Source organism: Drosophila suzukii, chromosome Y (genome assembly GCF_043229965.1).
Source record: "Drosophila suzukii chromosome Y, CBGP_Dsuzu_IsoJpt1.0, whole genome shotgun sequence".
Lineage (NCBI taxonomy): Eukaryota > Metazoa > Arthropoda > Insecta > Diptera > Drosophilidae > Drosophila > Drosophila suzukii.
Window position 1 is genome coordinate 3074048 of NC_092085.1, and position 15611 is coordinate 3089658.

The following is a 15611-nucleotide window of genomic DNA, read 5'->3' on the forward strand; positions in this document are numbered from 1 at the left end:
TCCAACATATCATTATACACTGTCCTTCCTTATCCCAACCCAGATAAGAATCCTTCCATTCGCTTAACCCCATCAACATTATCTCAAAACCCAACCCCCGACCACGTCATGAAAATCATCATATTCCATAAAAAAACCAAAATTAAGTTTAAAATTGAAATGTTCTTAATTTAGTAAGCCTATCGTTTTAAATTTCAGCTAGCTTTATATAAATAAATAAATAAATAATTACAACGAGTGAGGGTTCTCAGTATATTTACGTAAACATGTTGGTCCATGATCGCATCGATCAAACGGATGGGGCCCACACCACTGTACGAGAAACATGCCCATACCGTGATTTTAAGCCCACCTGCTTAACGGTCTTGAGACCAAGAGCATTTCTAACAAAATCTCTTAACTCAATACTAGCCAATCCAACGGTTCTGTCGATATCAGCACACATTATTTTGGCATAGTGACTTGTGCAAAATTGAACGCATACACTAGGAAATATGTCACTATCTAGATCGTTAAATTCATTCAAAATGGCTTGAATAATAGCCATACTGACGTCGGTTATTATTCGTTTGCATATTGGCAGCTTTAACTTATACACTTTACAACACCTATTTAGCTCGCTTAAAAAGCGAACAATATCATATGTAAAGTGATTAGACAAAATGGCATGCGCCACAGGATATACCATATTATATTCTGGAACATGTGCAACCAATGAGTACAGGAGAATTCTTTTCTCCACATATTTCATTCGTTGCACAACACATCCCGTTGCATCTAAATGCAATGTATCCTTCTTGATGTTATTCACCAAAAGACTTATGTGTTCTCTGTACATACACTTCGAGTTTCGTCGATAGAAACTGAATGAAGTGTGAAAAATTCTTACATTTCATATCAAAGGTATCTTTAAAGGGATCTTTATCAAAATCCTCTTTTGCGTTTTCCTCTGATATAAAATTCCGGTAATGGGACAAATGTTTATTGATCATTTGATCATTACCAATTAGCGCCCTGTTTGTGTTGGCCAAATTTATCAATTTATTTCTAAATTCAAATGCAGTGCTGCCTTTAATTTCTTTTTTGGAAAGGAATCTATTTACGGCCCTGCACTGCAGATTTTTTTAAGTTTATGGAATGCCTATATCCGATTCTATTTGAGAAGGGTAGCTTTTCGAGTGGTGTAGGTTTATTTTAGGATAGTTGTGTTGGATATAAGGTTACATATAGAAATTATAACTACAATATAAGTGTTCTGCGCACGTTCTGCTCTTGAGTACGACTCTGCCTCGACTACCTTACATTTTCAGAGTCTGGTAACATTATAAAAAGGGACTTATTCTACACTAATATCGAAGGTTTGGTATATACTATATTAGGCGGTGTTCACATTTTCGAAAACATTTTTACATTTCCATTAAAAGATCCCTGAAACTTGTAAAAGTTGCAAGCGGGATCTTGACAATATGCATAAGCACAAAACGATTCCTTATTCATTCGCAAACTTTTGAAGTTAATTGAACACGCATTATTAACAGAGATAACGTTTTCTCTTATCACGTGCTCCATGCTTTTTTTTTCTTTGTGCTGCATTTCAACACTATTTCCAGAAAATTCTGAATTTGCATTTCAGCTATTAAAATTTTACACGGCTGTGGTAAGCGAATGTGATTTGGGTCTAGATTCACCATTTCCACATCAACATTGAAACTTGTGTTGCCAAGCCGACAAGTTTTTCGAAGACATTTTAATGTAGCTTCGATATGACTTTCGTCAAACGGAATGTAAATCAAAGAAGAACTTAAAGTAATATTAAGATCTTCATTTAATTCGACTCCGTCTTTATTACCATTGAAATTTGGGATACTAACTTCAGGAAATTCATTTTCTGATTTCTCTGATTTATTTTCCAATAAAAGTCTTTCTTTTTAAATTCAACTTTTCTAAAACTCTTTTGTAATTTAGGAAAATTCGTTTCTGCCATTTTTTGGGAGCATTTTTTTTGCTTAAAATATCCACTAATGGCAATACAACAATTTTAACGTAAAGACGTAAGAATTATTTGGTACTCGTTTTCTGACAAACGGCCTGACGTCCCTATTAGTCCTAGCTCTAAAGCGGCTTCTATAGCCTTGGTCACGTTTAAATTTTTATTTCTGAAAATAACAAGAAAATATTCATGTAATTTTTTTAATTTTTAGGGGAGAGGTCGGAAAATTAGGAGGTCTGTAAGTTGGGACACTTTGAGCTTGTATGTTGAGTCGCCTTTGAAATTAGGGAAAATGTGATCGTTCAAGGATCGTATTGTTTCTCATTATTATCTGGTCTAAGTACTTTACAAATGGACTGGAAACAAGTTAGGACGAACTAAACTTAATTAAACAAACATAAGTATATAGTTTATAAAAGTTTGGTGTACTTTTGGTATAAGTTTTAATTGCTTTTAAAATTCATTTCAACAAATGAGGTGTCATTCGACGCTTATTCCCAGTAAGAATAAAACTAGCTAAATAGCCGGGGGTTTTTAGCCCCAGCGTATCCAGCAGCTCCAATTTTCTAAAATTTTACTTTTACACTTTCACCGCCTTTTCTCCCAAACAAATCTATATTTCGAAAGTCTTGGTATGCAATCTTTTTGGTTTTTACGATACCTTTCGATTGGTGTATCACTCGTTACGATCGTTATCAGGAGCGTTGGCCAAGGATTCGGAGGACCCGGACAAAGGTTTAAGGAAGGCGATGACCAATGTAAAAAGCAAATTAACGTAACACAAAATTAGGCTTACTAACAATAATTGTCCTTTAACAGAAAACCTAAATAACATTATTTAATTAATATATATTTAAAAATATATACAAATTTATGTATTTTAAATTCTATAAGTGAAAACTCACGGAAAAAATCTGATTTCACTTGGGACGTGTCACTTGCAAGTGATTTCATAAGTGAAAACTCATGGAAAAATTCTGATTTTCACAAGTGATTTCACTTGGGACGTGTGACTTGCAAGTGATTTAATAAGTGAAAACTCATGGAAAAAATCTGATTTTCACAAGTGATTTCACTTGGGACGTGTCACTTGCAAGTGATTTAATATGTGAAAACGCATGGAAAAAATCTGATTTTCACAAGTGATTTGACTTGGGACGTGTCACTTGCAAGTGATTTCATAAGTGAAAACTCATGGGAAAAATGTTATTTTCACAAGTGATTTCACTTGGGACGTGTCACCGGCACGTGACAGGCCATACGAAAAATGAGTATAGGTTAGGTTAGGTTAGGTAGGAGTGGTTGGAGACTAAATATTAGTCCCCTCACTTAGGCCACAATGGGCCCCTTGTGATACCACATGATCTCCGAAAAGATCCGTTTCCCTAGCTCATGGGTTATCTGCTTTCGCAAAGTATTCTGTTTTTCTCAAGAAACATAGTAGTTTTTGAATGCTTACATCCTGAATGGCCGCAAGGTTCGGAAGTGTTTAGCAACCTAGGGTTTGAAAGCGCTTTAGGCTATGCGCTGGGCAGAAGCATAGGAGGTGTTCGATGCTCTCCTCTTCGTCTATCTGTTTGCAGCTGCGGCAGAAGTCGTGGTTACTTAGACCCAGCCTTATCGCATGAGTCCCTATAAGACAGTAGCCCGTGAGGGCATTTAGGAGAGTGGAGATGTTCTCCCTGCTACATTGTAGGAGAGTTTTTGTTCTTTTCGTGTTGTAGTTTGGCCAGGTGAGTCTAGAATTGTGGCATGTTGAGATTGAGTTCCAACGGTTGTTGGAAAGAGTAAACAATCTCTGCCTGAGATGGAGCTTGCAGGTAGCCATGTGCATCCCTACCGTATCCTCATCGCGAAGGATATCGGCGGTTGTCCCCTGTCTTGCTAGCTCGTCTGCTATGCAGTTGCCCTCAATGTTGCGGTGTCCAGGCACCCAGATGAGGTTGATACTCAGATGAGTGGCCATCTCGTTAAGAGATTTGCGGCATTCAGAGATTGTTTTTGAGCTCGTTGTGTAGGAGTCGAGGGCCCTGAGGGCAGCTTGACTATCCGAGAAGATGAAGATATCTATGTCTTGATGTACAGACGTGTTCAGGTGGGTAGTGGCTTCCTGAATTGCAATCACTTCCGCTTGGAAAACACTACAGTGGTCTGGTAGGCGGAATGAGACTTTTAAGTCTAGTTCGGGGGAAAAGACTCCCCCACCTGTTTGGGAGTTAAGCTTGGAGCCGTCAGTGTATATGTTGACGGCGTTTACGAATTTATGTGGGAGGTTGTCCCAGTCTGAACGGGTGGGTATATAAATTTTGTATCTTCTTTTGAAGTCGACTATGGGTGGGGCGTAGTCTGTATAACGTGGTAGGGGTGAATGCTTTGATAGGATATTGGAGTGACCCGTGGAGCCTGTTGTCCATGCCGCTGCTTCACGGAGCCTCAGCGATGTGGCTGATGCCCAGCTTTTGGCAAGTAGGTCCAGGGGTTGGAGATCGAGAATTGTATTTAGTGCCTCAGTGGCGGTAGTGCGCAGCGCCCCACTGATGCAGAGCTCTGCGCTTCTTTGGATCTTGTGAAGGATCCGGAGGTTACAGTTTTTATCTAGAGAAGGCCACCAAACGATGTTTCCGTAGAGTAGAATGGGCCTGACTATTGCAGTATATAGCCAGTGAACTATCATGGGGGAGAAACCCCACTTCCTCCCCATGGCTTTTTTACAAGCGAAGAGGGCTATGGCCGCTTTGCGTGTGCGATCTAGGATGTTATCAGTCCAGAGGAGCTTTTTGTCAAGAATGACACCTAGGTACTTTGCTTGGTTGCTAAAGGTTAGGCGCGTTTGGTGTAGTTTTGGGGGAACTAGAATTGGTACCTTGTACTTCCTTGTAAAGAGAACTAGTTCGGTTTTTTCCGGGTTAACTCACAGTCCACAGCCAGCTGTCCACCGGGAGAGGGTGGTTAGGGCTGTCTCCATTAGATTGCAAAGGGTTTGCGGGAATTTACCCTGCAGTAGGATAACCACGTCATCCGCGTAGGCTACCACATTTGTGCCCGCCTCTTCTAGGAGTGAAAGCAGTTTGTTGACTACTAAAACCCATAGAAGAGGTGAGAGTACGCCCCCTTGTGGGGTTCCTCTACTGACGTTCCTGGTCGAGTGGGCCGGTCCCATAGTGGAGTGCACTACCCTGCTGGTTAGCATGGTGTGTATGAGTCCCACTATGGGCCACTCAATGCCCAGTTCAGTCAGAGCACAAGTAATCGCCGTTGGGGTGACGTTGTTAAAGGCGCCTTCTATGTCTAGAAACGCTACAAGAGAGTATTCCTTATTGCGGAAGCCTCGTTCTGTACTGTACACTAGAGAGTGGAGGGCGGTATCGGTTGACCTACCCTTACGGTACGCATGCTGTGCGTCAGAGAGTAGGCTATGGTCGATGGTTAGTCTGATATGGGTGTCGATTAGCCTTTCCAGGGTCTTCAACAAGAAGGAAGAGAGACTGATCGGGCGGAAGTCCTTTGGGTTGGTGTGGGAGGGCTTGCCGGCTTTCGGTGTAAAAATTACCTTAACGTCCAGCCACCTTGTTGGAATATGGTTTAGAGCAAGGCAGCCGTGGAAGATGGCTGCCAGCCAGGGAAGGGACATATCCGTTGTAACTGGGCCGGGAAGAACCCATCTGGGCCAGGTGATTTGAAGGGCTTAAAAGAGTTGACAGCCCACTGAATGCGACCAGGGTTTGAAATGTTGTCAATACTCTGGTCGTCTAAATTCTCCTCTATGTGGAGGTCCTCCACTACATGGGTGTTCTTAGGGAAGTGGGTGTCTAATAGTAGTTCAAGGGTTTCCTGAATGTTTTCCGTCCAGCTGTCAGCATTGGTTTTAAGATAGCCAATGGTCGCTGGAGCTTTAGCTAGAATTTTTCTGAGTCTGGATGCCTCCGCAGTAGATTCTATACCACTGCAGAAGTTGGCCCAGGCTCTTCGTTTTGATATTCTAATTTCCTTTTTGTATAGGCTTAGTTTTGTATGATATAAATTCCAGGAGGATTCGCTATTGTTGTATTTAGCTTTATTGAAGTAAGTTCTACACTCTCTTTTAAGGTTCGCTAGGGTTGGGTTCCACAATGGGGGTTTGTTCTTTGTTTTGACTGTTCTACATTACATTGCCCTGGTACCACCCTGCATCTGTGCAATCGGGTGGCGGGCCTGGGTTTTCGTCCAGCACTTTCAAGGCCACTGATGCAAGGGCCCGTCTAACCAGACCCCATTGGTTTCTTGGGATCCTTCCGCCTTCAACGCTCTGGTCGATGACACCAATGATCTTCCGATCCTTTACCACTTCCGCAAAGGATCTCGACCATGTGCCGCGGTTGGTTACCTTAGCCTTCTTGCTCGCTGGTTGAGCTGACTCCATCGACCTCTCTCGCTTGTTGCTGTGGGTGGTGGTCATAGCGATGTCGAGGTCTGGGATAATTGCCTTTGCCCAGGCTATGTCCTCTTGGATTTTCAGGTAATCCAATTTCGATGTCTGATCCTCCCGTATCGGATTGGTGGCCAGCCGTTTGAGGATCCTAGAAGCCTTCCTTCTTTCAAGAGGTCCTGAATGGTTAGGTGGTACCCTTTTAAACTCCTTTGCCCTGGTACTCACCACGAGACCGGCCTTAGCGCTACCCTCAGGTTGGAGTGGCTTGTTAGCCACACATACGCTGGTGGGATGCTTGGGCTTGTCGCTATGGCGAGTTGGGCTTAGCCGGCTGCGTTGTTCGCTGGCCTTGGCAGGGGTGGACGTCACGTGGACTGGGGTAGTCAGAGCCGTGATCTTGCTCTTTCTTTCGTCGTTGGTTACGACTTCCGACTTTATAAGAGTGTCGGGCTCTTGTCTTGTGCAGTCTTTTAGTTTTATATTTGTTAAATTCTTCATGTTAATTCCCACGAGCTGCGGAGAAAGGACAGGTCCACCCGGGCAGAGATCCGCCGTACCCGGGTAAGGCTGAATTAGAACAGGCGGTCGCCACTTGCCTGAGCTCACCGTATGAGACTGAGTTGTTTGATGACTCGGGCTCCCAGCCAGATTGACTCTCGGCACGGTACGAGTGACACCTTAGTCCAGCCCGGGGTGAGATGAGTTGTGTGGGTAGGGAAGAGGTAGGTACAGAGCGTGTGGGCAGGGGTGTGTGTGAGCTATTTGTCGGAGGCGGCAGCACAAGCGCGACGTCGGTACTGCTACGGCGCAGATACCCGCTGACTGTCCGGGGCTACTTATTTGCGCTTCGTGTTGGGGGCTTGGTGGTAGCCGGGCCGTGTCCAACTTCCACGCTTATTCGTAGCTACCCTGGAGAACCAGGGCGCTCGCTATCCGCAACCTGCGACCCGTTCGGTAGCCTTCAGCTCGGCGGCCTCAGAGCCATCCCACTAGCTCTTTGGCCGAAAAAAAAAGGAACAAGTGAAATCCCGTGGGACTTCGACAAATTTTCATTTGAATTTTCACTTGTGAAAATGCGGACATCCCATACAATTTACTATATGGAGCGTCACTTGTTCTTCACTTGTGCAAGAGGACATGTCCCACGGGATTCACAAGGTGATTCACAAGTGAAACTTTTTTTTTTGAACTGAAGGGCTGTAACTTTAGTTACCAACACCAATAACCAATCTTTCTATACCGTTCGTATTCGAGACATCCTCAACCGCCACCAACCAAAGATTATATTACTATGGATTCCAGGTAACGACACATCAGACCTAGCAGCAAAAGAAGCTCACAACAAAAGAAGCCCACAGGTTATGGAATGCAACTATAACTTCACAGACACACAGTTATTCACTAAAAATACTTTCAAAAAACAAATGGAATCGATCTGGCAAAACGCATCTGACCACTACAAATATGTCAACGAAAAGAAATGATCAATTAAAGATTACACCATCCCATCCGAAGACAACATCAACCGCAGAGATCTCACAAAATTCTTAAGACTACGTTTTGGACACTCAAGATACACCCATGAGCATGTTCTCAATAAACAACCCCCACCCCAGTGCGAGCACTGCGGTACGCGAAACAACGTGCGACACTTTTTCCTCTCCATAAAGTCACCTGATACCCTATCCCCAAAATCCACCAATATCGCCAGCGCCAATGATTTCATCAAGGCCATACGCTTATATAACAATATCTAAATTTTGTTAATAACTATATATAAATAAACTTTTGCAGAAAATATGTAAATAGCTTAAGGCCCAGTAGCTATAGCTAAATTAAGTGGTTGGTGGCAATTTGCAATTGTCCCAAAACCAGAATATAAATAAATAAATAAAAATTATTTCCAAGCTTAGGAGGTTATATGTTATAAAACACCGAAGCTATAATTCAGCTGGCCTCCGTGCCCCGAAATATAAACACACCACCATTGGGGGCGATTTGAGTAATGTTTTGCGGACGCGTCCGCTCCACCCGGGGTCCCAGTCATGAACGCCACTGCACTTGAAATAATACCCCCACTTGGCACATTGCCGCCACTTGAGAGCCAAATTTTTGTAGGGTGTCCGTGTGAGAAATTCAAAACTTTTAGGTTGAGCAATTTAATAAGGGCCGTTCCAGGAATTTCTTTTCCGAAAGGCAAATAGGGCTTCCCACCCGGCCATGCAATTGTTTAATCACACGCACCGAACTAAGCCCTGGGTCGGGGGGATGGCAACCCCGTCACCGGGACGGCTGTTGACCCACTGGAATCGATGGTGGTGATGCAATGTCATCTTGGTCCCGCCGGAGCAGAAGTGCAATGGTCGTGTTGACACGGCGCCTTTGACGGCTGGCAGATATGCTTTATGGCAGGTATGACACCATTCCGGAATGCAGCCAAAGCGCACTCGGGTTTAATCGAATGGGGCGACTAATTGGGGTCGCCATGCGGGGGGTCGCGACCACTAATTAGCTCACATGGCGGTACACAAAGTCAAATGTTATAATGTAGACATTATTATGTAGACATTAAATTATTGTTGCCAAATATTGCACTTGAGTGTTTCCAGGCGCCAACATTGTTTACTCGGGGTGGAGGATGTTTCCGCGCGTATGCCGGATAATGATAAGGATAACGAAGATAGCGATGCCGGGGAGGGAGGAAGTTGAAGAGTGCTCCTCGCTGTACCAGCTAAGCTCCGTGTGCTTCTGCGCGCTCCTTTTGTGTCGAGCGGATTTACTTTCAACCAGGATGGAGAAGTCACGAATCGAAACTCAAACAAAAGCCGGAGGAGACTTAGAAATGATGCAGCAGACTCTCTGTGGCACTGGGACATCAACATGTCGACACAGAAGGAAATCGATATGCACTTTGTGGAAGCTGGGATGTTGGGCGCGATGAAGCTGGGCCGCGGATGTGTTGTCTGCCAGCACTCACACTAATCGCATTAGCGAGCAGCAAAATAGTTTTAATACGAATAAATTACACATGATGTATCTATGTTTTAAGTTTTATTATAAATTTCAGCTTTTATTTTCTTTTCACTTTACTTCTCTGCACGAGCTTCTAATTCAAAGTAACGGGGATTCTGTTCGGCAGTATGGCAACTCCACAATAGCAAATAGGTAATTTTTATATTTTTCTTAAATCAATAAAATGTTAAATTCTACCAAACCACTGGCTCGATTTCGATGAATTATACATTAAAATAATAGGGAAGTAAATACCAATTAGGGGGTGCATACATATCACAATGAAAATTTGAAACATAAAATATATATTTTTCAATACTTGGCGGCCAAAAGTATTCGATTGGCTCAATTAAGTGTTGTAGGTCGTAGCTTGGCACTTGGCGATATATCGATAAATACCTTTTCGTGGTAAATGTCTTGGCTGAATTTGCTTTCTCGCTGGTCTGGACAGTGTGACCGCGTGGCAAAAGCCATAATTGAAAATACTTGAATTTCTCGAAAACTGTGGGTTTAAATTAATTAACTCAGAAATAAGCTATAATGATGCCCCTTCGAATGCGATACCGTGCAAGTTGGCACAACCTCTGTGAGTGTTGTATGAATTAATTAAAATTTGCATATATATTTTGATGGTTGATGTCACGGGTGCATACGATTTCTCGCTGGCCTGGACAGAGTGACCGCGTGGCAAAAGCCATAATTGAAAATACTTGAATTTCTCGAAAACTGTGGGTTTGAATTGCCTGTAATTTATTCAGAAATTAGCTAAAATGATGCCCCTTCGAATGCGATACCGTGCAAGTTGGCACAACCCCTGTGAGAGTTGTATGAATTAAATAAAGTTTGCATATATATTTTGATGGTTGATGTCACGGGTGCATAGGATTTCTCGCTGGCCTGGACAGTGTGACCGCGTGGCAAAAGCCATAATTGAAAATACTTGAATTTCTCGAAAACTGTGGATTTGAATTGCCTGTAATTTATTCAGAAATGAGCTAAAATGATGCCCCTTCTAATGCGATACCGTGCAAGTTGGCACAACCTCTGTGAAAGTTGTATAAAGTTATAGAAAGTTAGCGTCGAATGATTGTCATGGCTAAGCTGTTTACATTGTGGTTCATGTCTTAGTATCTAAAGGTTCAGTTTCTGGATTAAACGGTCTTTTATTAACCTTTTTAGCACCCCCAACTGTAAAGCAGTTTTCTCAAAATCTGTGGGTTTGATTTTGATAACATTTTCACAGAACACTCCTTAGATTATCCCCTATCTACCCATATACCGTGCATGTTGGCACAACTTCTAGGAGTAGAGCCGTAGGTAATTTAATTTTTGCCCCTTTTTTTGTATGGGGAAAATCCGAGGTTGCGTTCTCGAAAACTGTGGGTTTGATTTTAATAAAACTTTCAGAAAAGGAGCTTGAATTAACTCCCAATAGCTTGGCTTATCGTGCATATTGGCACAACCTCTGTGAGGGGAGCAGTTAAGAAAATTGTGGGGACACGATTTTTAAAATGCATTTTTGAAACATTAATAGACCTCGGATGTGTCTCAAACCTACCTAGATCGATAGATCTTTTCTTTCTTAACAATCTAGCATTTTAGATTTTTCGATTTGGTCCCCAAAAAGCGAGAAAATTTAAAAATAAAAAGAGCCCCCATGTTCCAAATTCCACCGTTCCACTTTCGTTGCTAACAGGCCGACGCTAATTTGACGGACATTGCTAACAGGCCGACGCTAATTTGAAGGACATAAATATTTATTTGTATTTACGCACTTACGTTTCCGTCACTTACGTTGCTGATAGCGATAACAGCGACAAGTCAGTTGAAAAATATCACGATATAAATATTTATTTTTATACGAAAAGTATAGATTTTGATACATTTCTCCCATCCCTAGCGTCGGCTTTTGAATATAATATAAACGACGCGCCGAAAGTAAATGTTATTTGTACCCCGTGCCCCGTGTATTTTTTTTCGCGTCTAGTAGTCCTTGTGCCCGTCGAACGGAAGTGTCAAACTCACCAGTGCTAGTCGCCCCAGTTGTGCAGTCAGTAGGAGCACAGGCTTCCACATTTCCACACAGGACAGACGTGTTTTCTGCTCTCGCTGCCCGGCAAACACAAACATTTATTGAATATTTTCTACACTTTTTGTTCGGTCGTGTTTTTTTTATTTTGCTAATGTCACGTTGTGCCATCGGTATTGTTTTCGGTTCGGTTTTCGGGGAACAGTGCCGTTGTTCGTCGGGGGTCTAGTGACCTTGCGCGACCCGCACCATGGACCTGCGCAGCTGGCGTAAGGTCCTTATCCAGTGGGTAAGTAGTAGAGATCCTGGGATCTTCGCAGGTCTTCCCGATGCCATCCACTTACGCGATTTCCCGACACAGGTCATCGAGTGTCGCTTCACCGAACACAACTTCATCACGCTGGAGCAGTCGGACATCGATGCCTTCTTCTCGATCTACGTGCAAAAGGCCCAGGTGGCGCCGGTGGAGGAGGAGAACGCGCTGCCGACCCAGCCCGGGGAGCACCGCTCGCCTCTGCAGAACTTCCTCCGAGGTGAGTTCGGGTATTTTGCATTTCCAGCCCGAAATAATTTTGCATGTCATGTCTCCTGAAAAACAGGGTTGTCATCCTTCATCTATTTTACTACTATACTATACTATTTTTTCAATACTATACTATACTATAGGGGATACTATTTTTTCAAAGTCATGGTTGCCCAAATGTCATGAGTCTACATTCCAAGACACCTTTGATATAGGAACTTTCATATAGAAAAAACATAGGCACCTACCAGAGTCGATTGTTAAAGAACTGATTATATGAGAATTTCACTTTGTTGTAAACAGAACAAGTGGAAATAATGGTATTCAAGGACTAATGGTCATTGTATATTATTTCAGTACTGTCAGGGTGTATTACCTCATATCTAGATAAGAAAAAAATGTTTTGGATATAGGAACATTCATGGGGAAAAGGAAGGACTTTGTATAGACCCTAACCGACTTGATATTTAACTTATAGAACTGATTATATGAGCAATTTTTTTTAATTTCAATAAATCTAGTTGAAATATAAGTATTATTCAAGGGCAAATGTTTATTTTATTCCTATTTAGTCAAATATTGAATTGTGATTATAAAACAAGGGAATATAAATTCTTTTTAGATATGTACATATCAAATTCCCCTTTTTAATTTAGTTATTTTCTTATTTTGGGATTTTCAAAGGATTTTCTTTCTTCCACTTTAGTTTACTTCACTTTATTGTCAATAAACTAGTTGAAATAGTAGGATTATTCAAGGATTAATGGCCATTTTATACAATTTTAGTGAAACCTTAGATTACTATAGGACAAACAAGGGTATGTACACTTCTCAAGTCCTCTTTTAAGCTAGTTCCCTTGGCGCCTCGAAAAGGTTTTCGGATTTTCCAAGGATTTTCCTCCCCTAACTTGTTGCTTAAAACTAGCCAAATAATGAGACCCATTTTTATTCCAACGCAGATCATTATCCAGAGTTCAGTGCCCACATAGGTGGCCGTGGACAACTTGTGACCGCGGACTACGTGTACGTCTAAACACTGCTCCTGCATTACTCGTGCGTGAAGCAGCCCAGCGTGTTCATCCACAGCATCTGCAAGAAGCTGCCTGAGCTAGTGCAGACTTGCATCGCAAACTTCTTCGGCCAGACATTGGAGCAACAGCTGACGCGCCAATTTCTCCGCCAGTCTATGAACAATGTGGCTGTGGTTTACCGCCAGGGCGTCCAGATCAGCCCCAGTCGTCCGAACTGCAGCACCATGAGTCTCGAGATAACCATTGACACCACACCGGGCACATCCTCGTCCACATCCGCATCGCCTCAGCCGCCGAGCTGATCATCGCGATCGCCAGCGCCTCCAAATGTCCGCCAACGAAATGCTAGCAGCGCACCCGGGAGCTGCACGGTGTTCGCGCCCAGCTGGAGGTGGTGTCCTACGAGAAGACCATGCTCGAGGAGCAGCAAACGAAGAAGGAGGACCTGATCATAGAAATGCTGGACAACACTGATGGGGCCAGAGGCTCGGTGCTGTGCGAAGCAAGCCACACTCTCGCTTATCTCCAGCAAGATAGCGTTCTGCTTCTGCAGCTCTTCCCTCAGCTCGGCGTTCTCGTGCTCCTTCTCTCGCAGCTGCTTGTCGACCACAGAGCTGTCCAGATTCTCGGGCGTGGTGTTCGGGGACAGGGAACAGTTGAGCAAATCCGAGGACGCATTTAGAACCTCACGTCGGTTGTGTAACTCCTCGCGCGCTTCCTGTAGACAACGATCCAGCTCCTGCTTGTCGCGCTTTAGGGAGCTGATTGTATCTTCTCTGGAAGATACAATCAGGCTGGATTCCTCCAGGCGCTGTTCCAGCTCCCGGATTCTGTCCACGCGCGCGAGTTGTTTGTTCCCGGACGTTTTAAGCTATTCAAGAAGAAAAACAAAAAAAATATAAATACATATTTATGGAATTTTGGGTAGGTATTATGTAGGTACTTTGAATTTAGATTTCCTAAACGGCGCCCTTTTTCGCCAATATTAATTTTAGAATTATGTACCTAGTAGCTTAACATGATTAATAACCATTAAATATGAATTCAAAAATATTAATTTAACAAATAAAATTCCCTCTCAATACCCAAAGTGTGTACAGTTCCGACCCAAAGGTGACTAGTTTTTCGCTGATATTCACACAAAATTCAGCGCCTCTAAATGTCCGCTCCGCTCACACCCAGAACCGAGCTGCTGGAGCAGCGCACCCGGGAGCTGCGCGGTGTTCGCGCCCAGCTGGAGGTGGTGTCCTACGAGAAGACCATGCTCGAAGGGCAGCGAGCGGAGGAGGATCTGATTAAAACGCTAAACAAAGGTAAGAATGCCTCATAGATCTTGTGGCTTACATCCCTCTGATAGTAGTTAAATATGATAGTAACATATTTTATCGTTTTTTCCCATTACAGAGAACATGATGGCCAAGAGTCAACTGGCCAAGCTCAAGAACGCCGTCCAGAATGGTGAGAATGCCGACAACGTGCTAAATGAGTTCGATCATGTAGGTAGTAGACCACCAGATGGTCACAGGTACTTGGTGCCATAAACCAATAATAAAACTTTCCTCATTTCAGTTGAAGCGAAGCCTGATGAAGGAAAGCAGCCAAAAGGTGGCCATTATAGCCGAGACTAACGATAAGCTACAGGATTTGCGCACCGAAAAATCCGAGCTTGTCGAGCAGGTATGCTACCTGTCTGATTTTATGGGGGCATTACACAAAAGAACTAAATCCGGCGAATTTTGTGTGAATATCAGCGAAAAACTAGTCACCTTTGGGTCGGAACTGTACATACTTTTGGTATTGAGAGGGAATTTTATTTGTTAAATTAATATTTTTGAATTCATATTTAATGGTTGTTAATTATTTAATTAAATTAAAGCTACTAAGTACATAATTCTAAAATTAATATTGGCGAAAAAGGGCGCTGTTTAGGAAATATAAATTCAAAGTACCTACATAATACCTACCCAAAATTCCATAAATATATATTTATATTTTTTTTGTTTTTCTTCTTGAATAGCTGGAACAGCGCCTGGAGGAATCCAGCCTGAAGCGCGACAAGCAGGAGCTGGATCGTTGTCTACAGGAAGCGCGCGAGGAGTTACACAACCGACGTGAGGTTCTAAATGCGTCCTCGGATTTGCTCAACTGTTCCCTGTCCCGGAACACCACGCCCGAGAATCTGGACAGCTCTGTGGTCGACAAGCAGCTGCGCGAGAAGGAGCACGAGAACGCCGAGCTGAGGAAAGAGCTGCAGAAGCAGAACGCTATCTTGCTGGAGCTAAGCGAGAGTGTGGCAGCATCGAGCCTGACCCTCTGGCCCCATCAGTGTTGTCCAGCATTTCTATGATCAGGTCCTCCTTCTCCGTTTGCTGCTCCTCGAGCATGGTCTTCTCGTAGGACACCACCTCCAGCTGGGCGCGAACACCGTGCAGCTCCCGGGTGCGCTGCTAGCATTTCGTTGGCGGACATTTGGAGGCGCTGGATGACGGTTCTGTGGCGTGCTGCTCGGCGGCTGAGGCGATGCGGATGTGGACGAGGATGTGTCCGGTGTGGTGTCAATGGTCAGTTCGGGACTCATGGTGCTGCAGCTCGGACGACTGGGGCTGATCTGGACGCCC

At 43.4% G+C, this 15611-nt stretch overlaps 1 protein-coding gene across 1 annotated transcript; it reads left to right on the forward strand.

Annotated features, from left to right (window-relative positions):
* The first annotated feature begins 13764 nt into the window (after positions 1–13764).
* Positions 13765–15340, forward strand: LOC139353691 (uncharacterized). Its single transcript, XM_070998020.1, has 5 exons — positions 13765–13917; positions 14085–14306; positions 14398–14489; positions 14563–14787; positions 15011–15340. Exons 2-5 carry the CDS (start codon positions 14153–14155, stop codon positions 15338–15340), a joined length of 801 nt encoding a protein of 266 aa, XP_070854121.1. The 5' UTR covers positions 13765–13917; positions 14085–14152.
* Positions 15341–15611: the final 271 nt, after the last annotated feature.

Coding starts and splice junctions, on each gene's coding strand:
- LOC139353691 (XM_070998020.1), top strand. CDS start 14,153: ATGTCCGCTCCGCTCACACCCAGAACCGAGCTGCTGGAGCAGCGCACC. Junction 14,307..14,397: donor GATTAAAACGCTAAACAAAG/GTAAGAATGCCT, acceptor TTCCCATTACAG/AGAACATGATGGCCAAGAGT. Junction 14,490..14,562: donor TGCTAAATGAGTTCGATCAT/GTAGGTAGTAGA, acceptor TCCTCATTTCAG/TTGAAGCGAAGCCTGATGAA.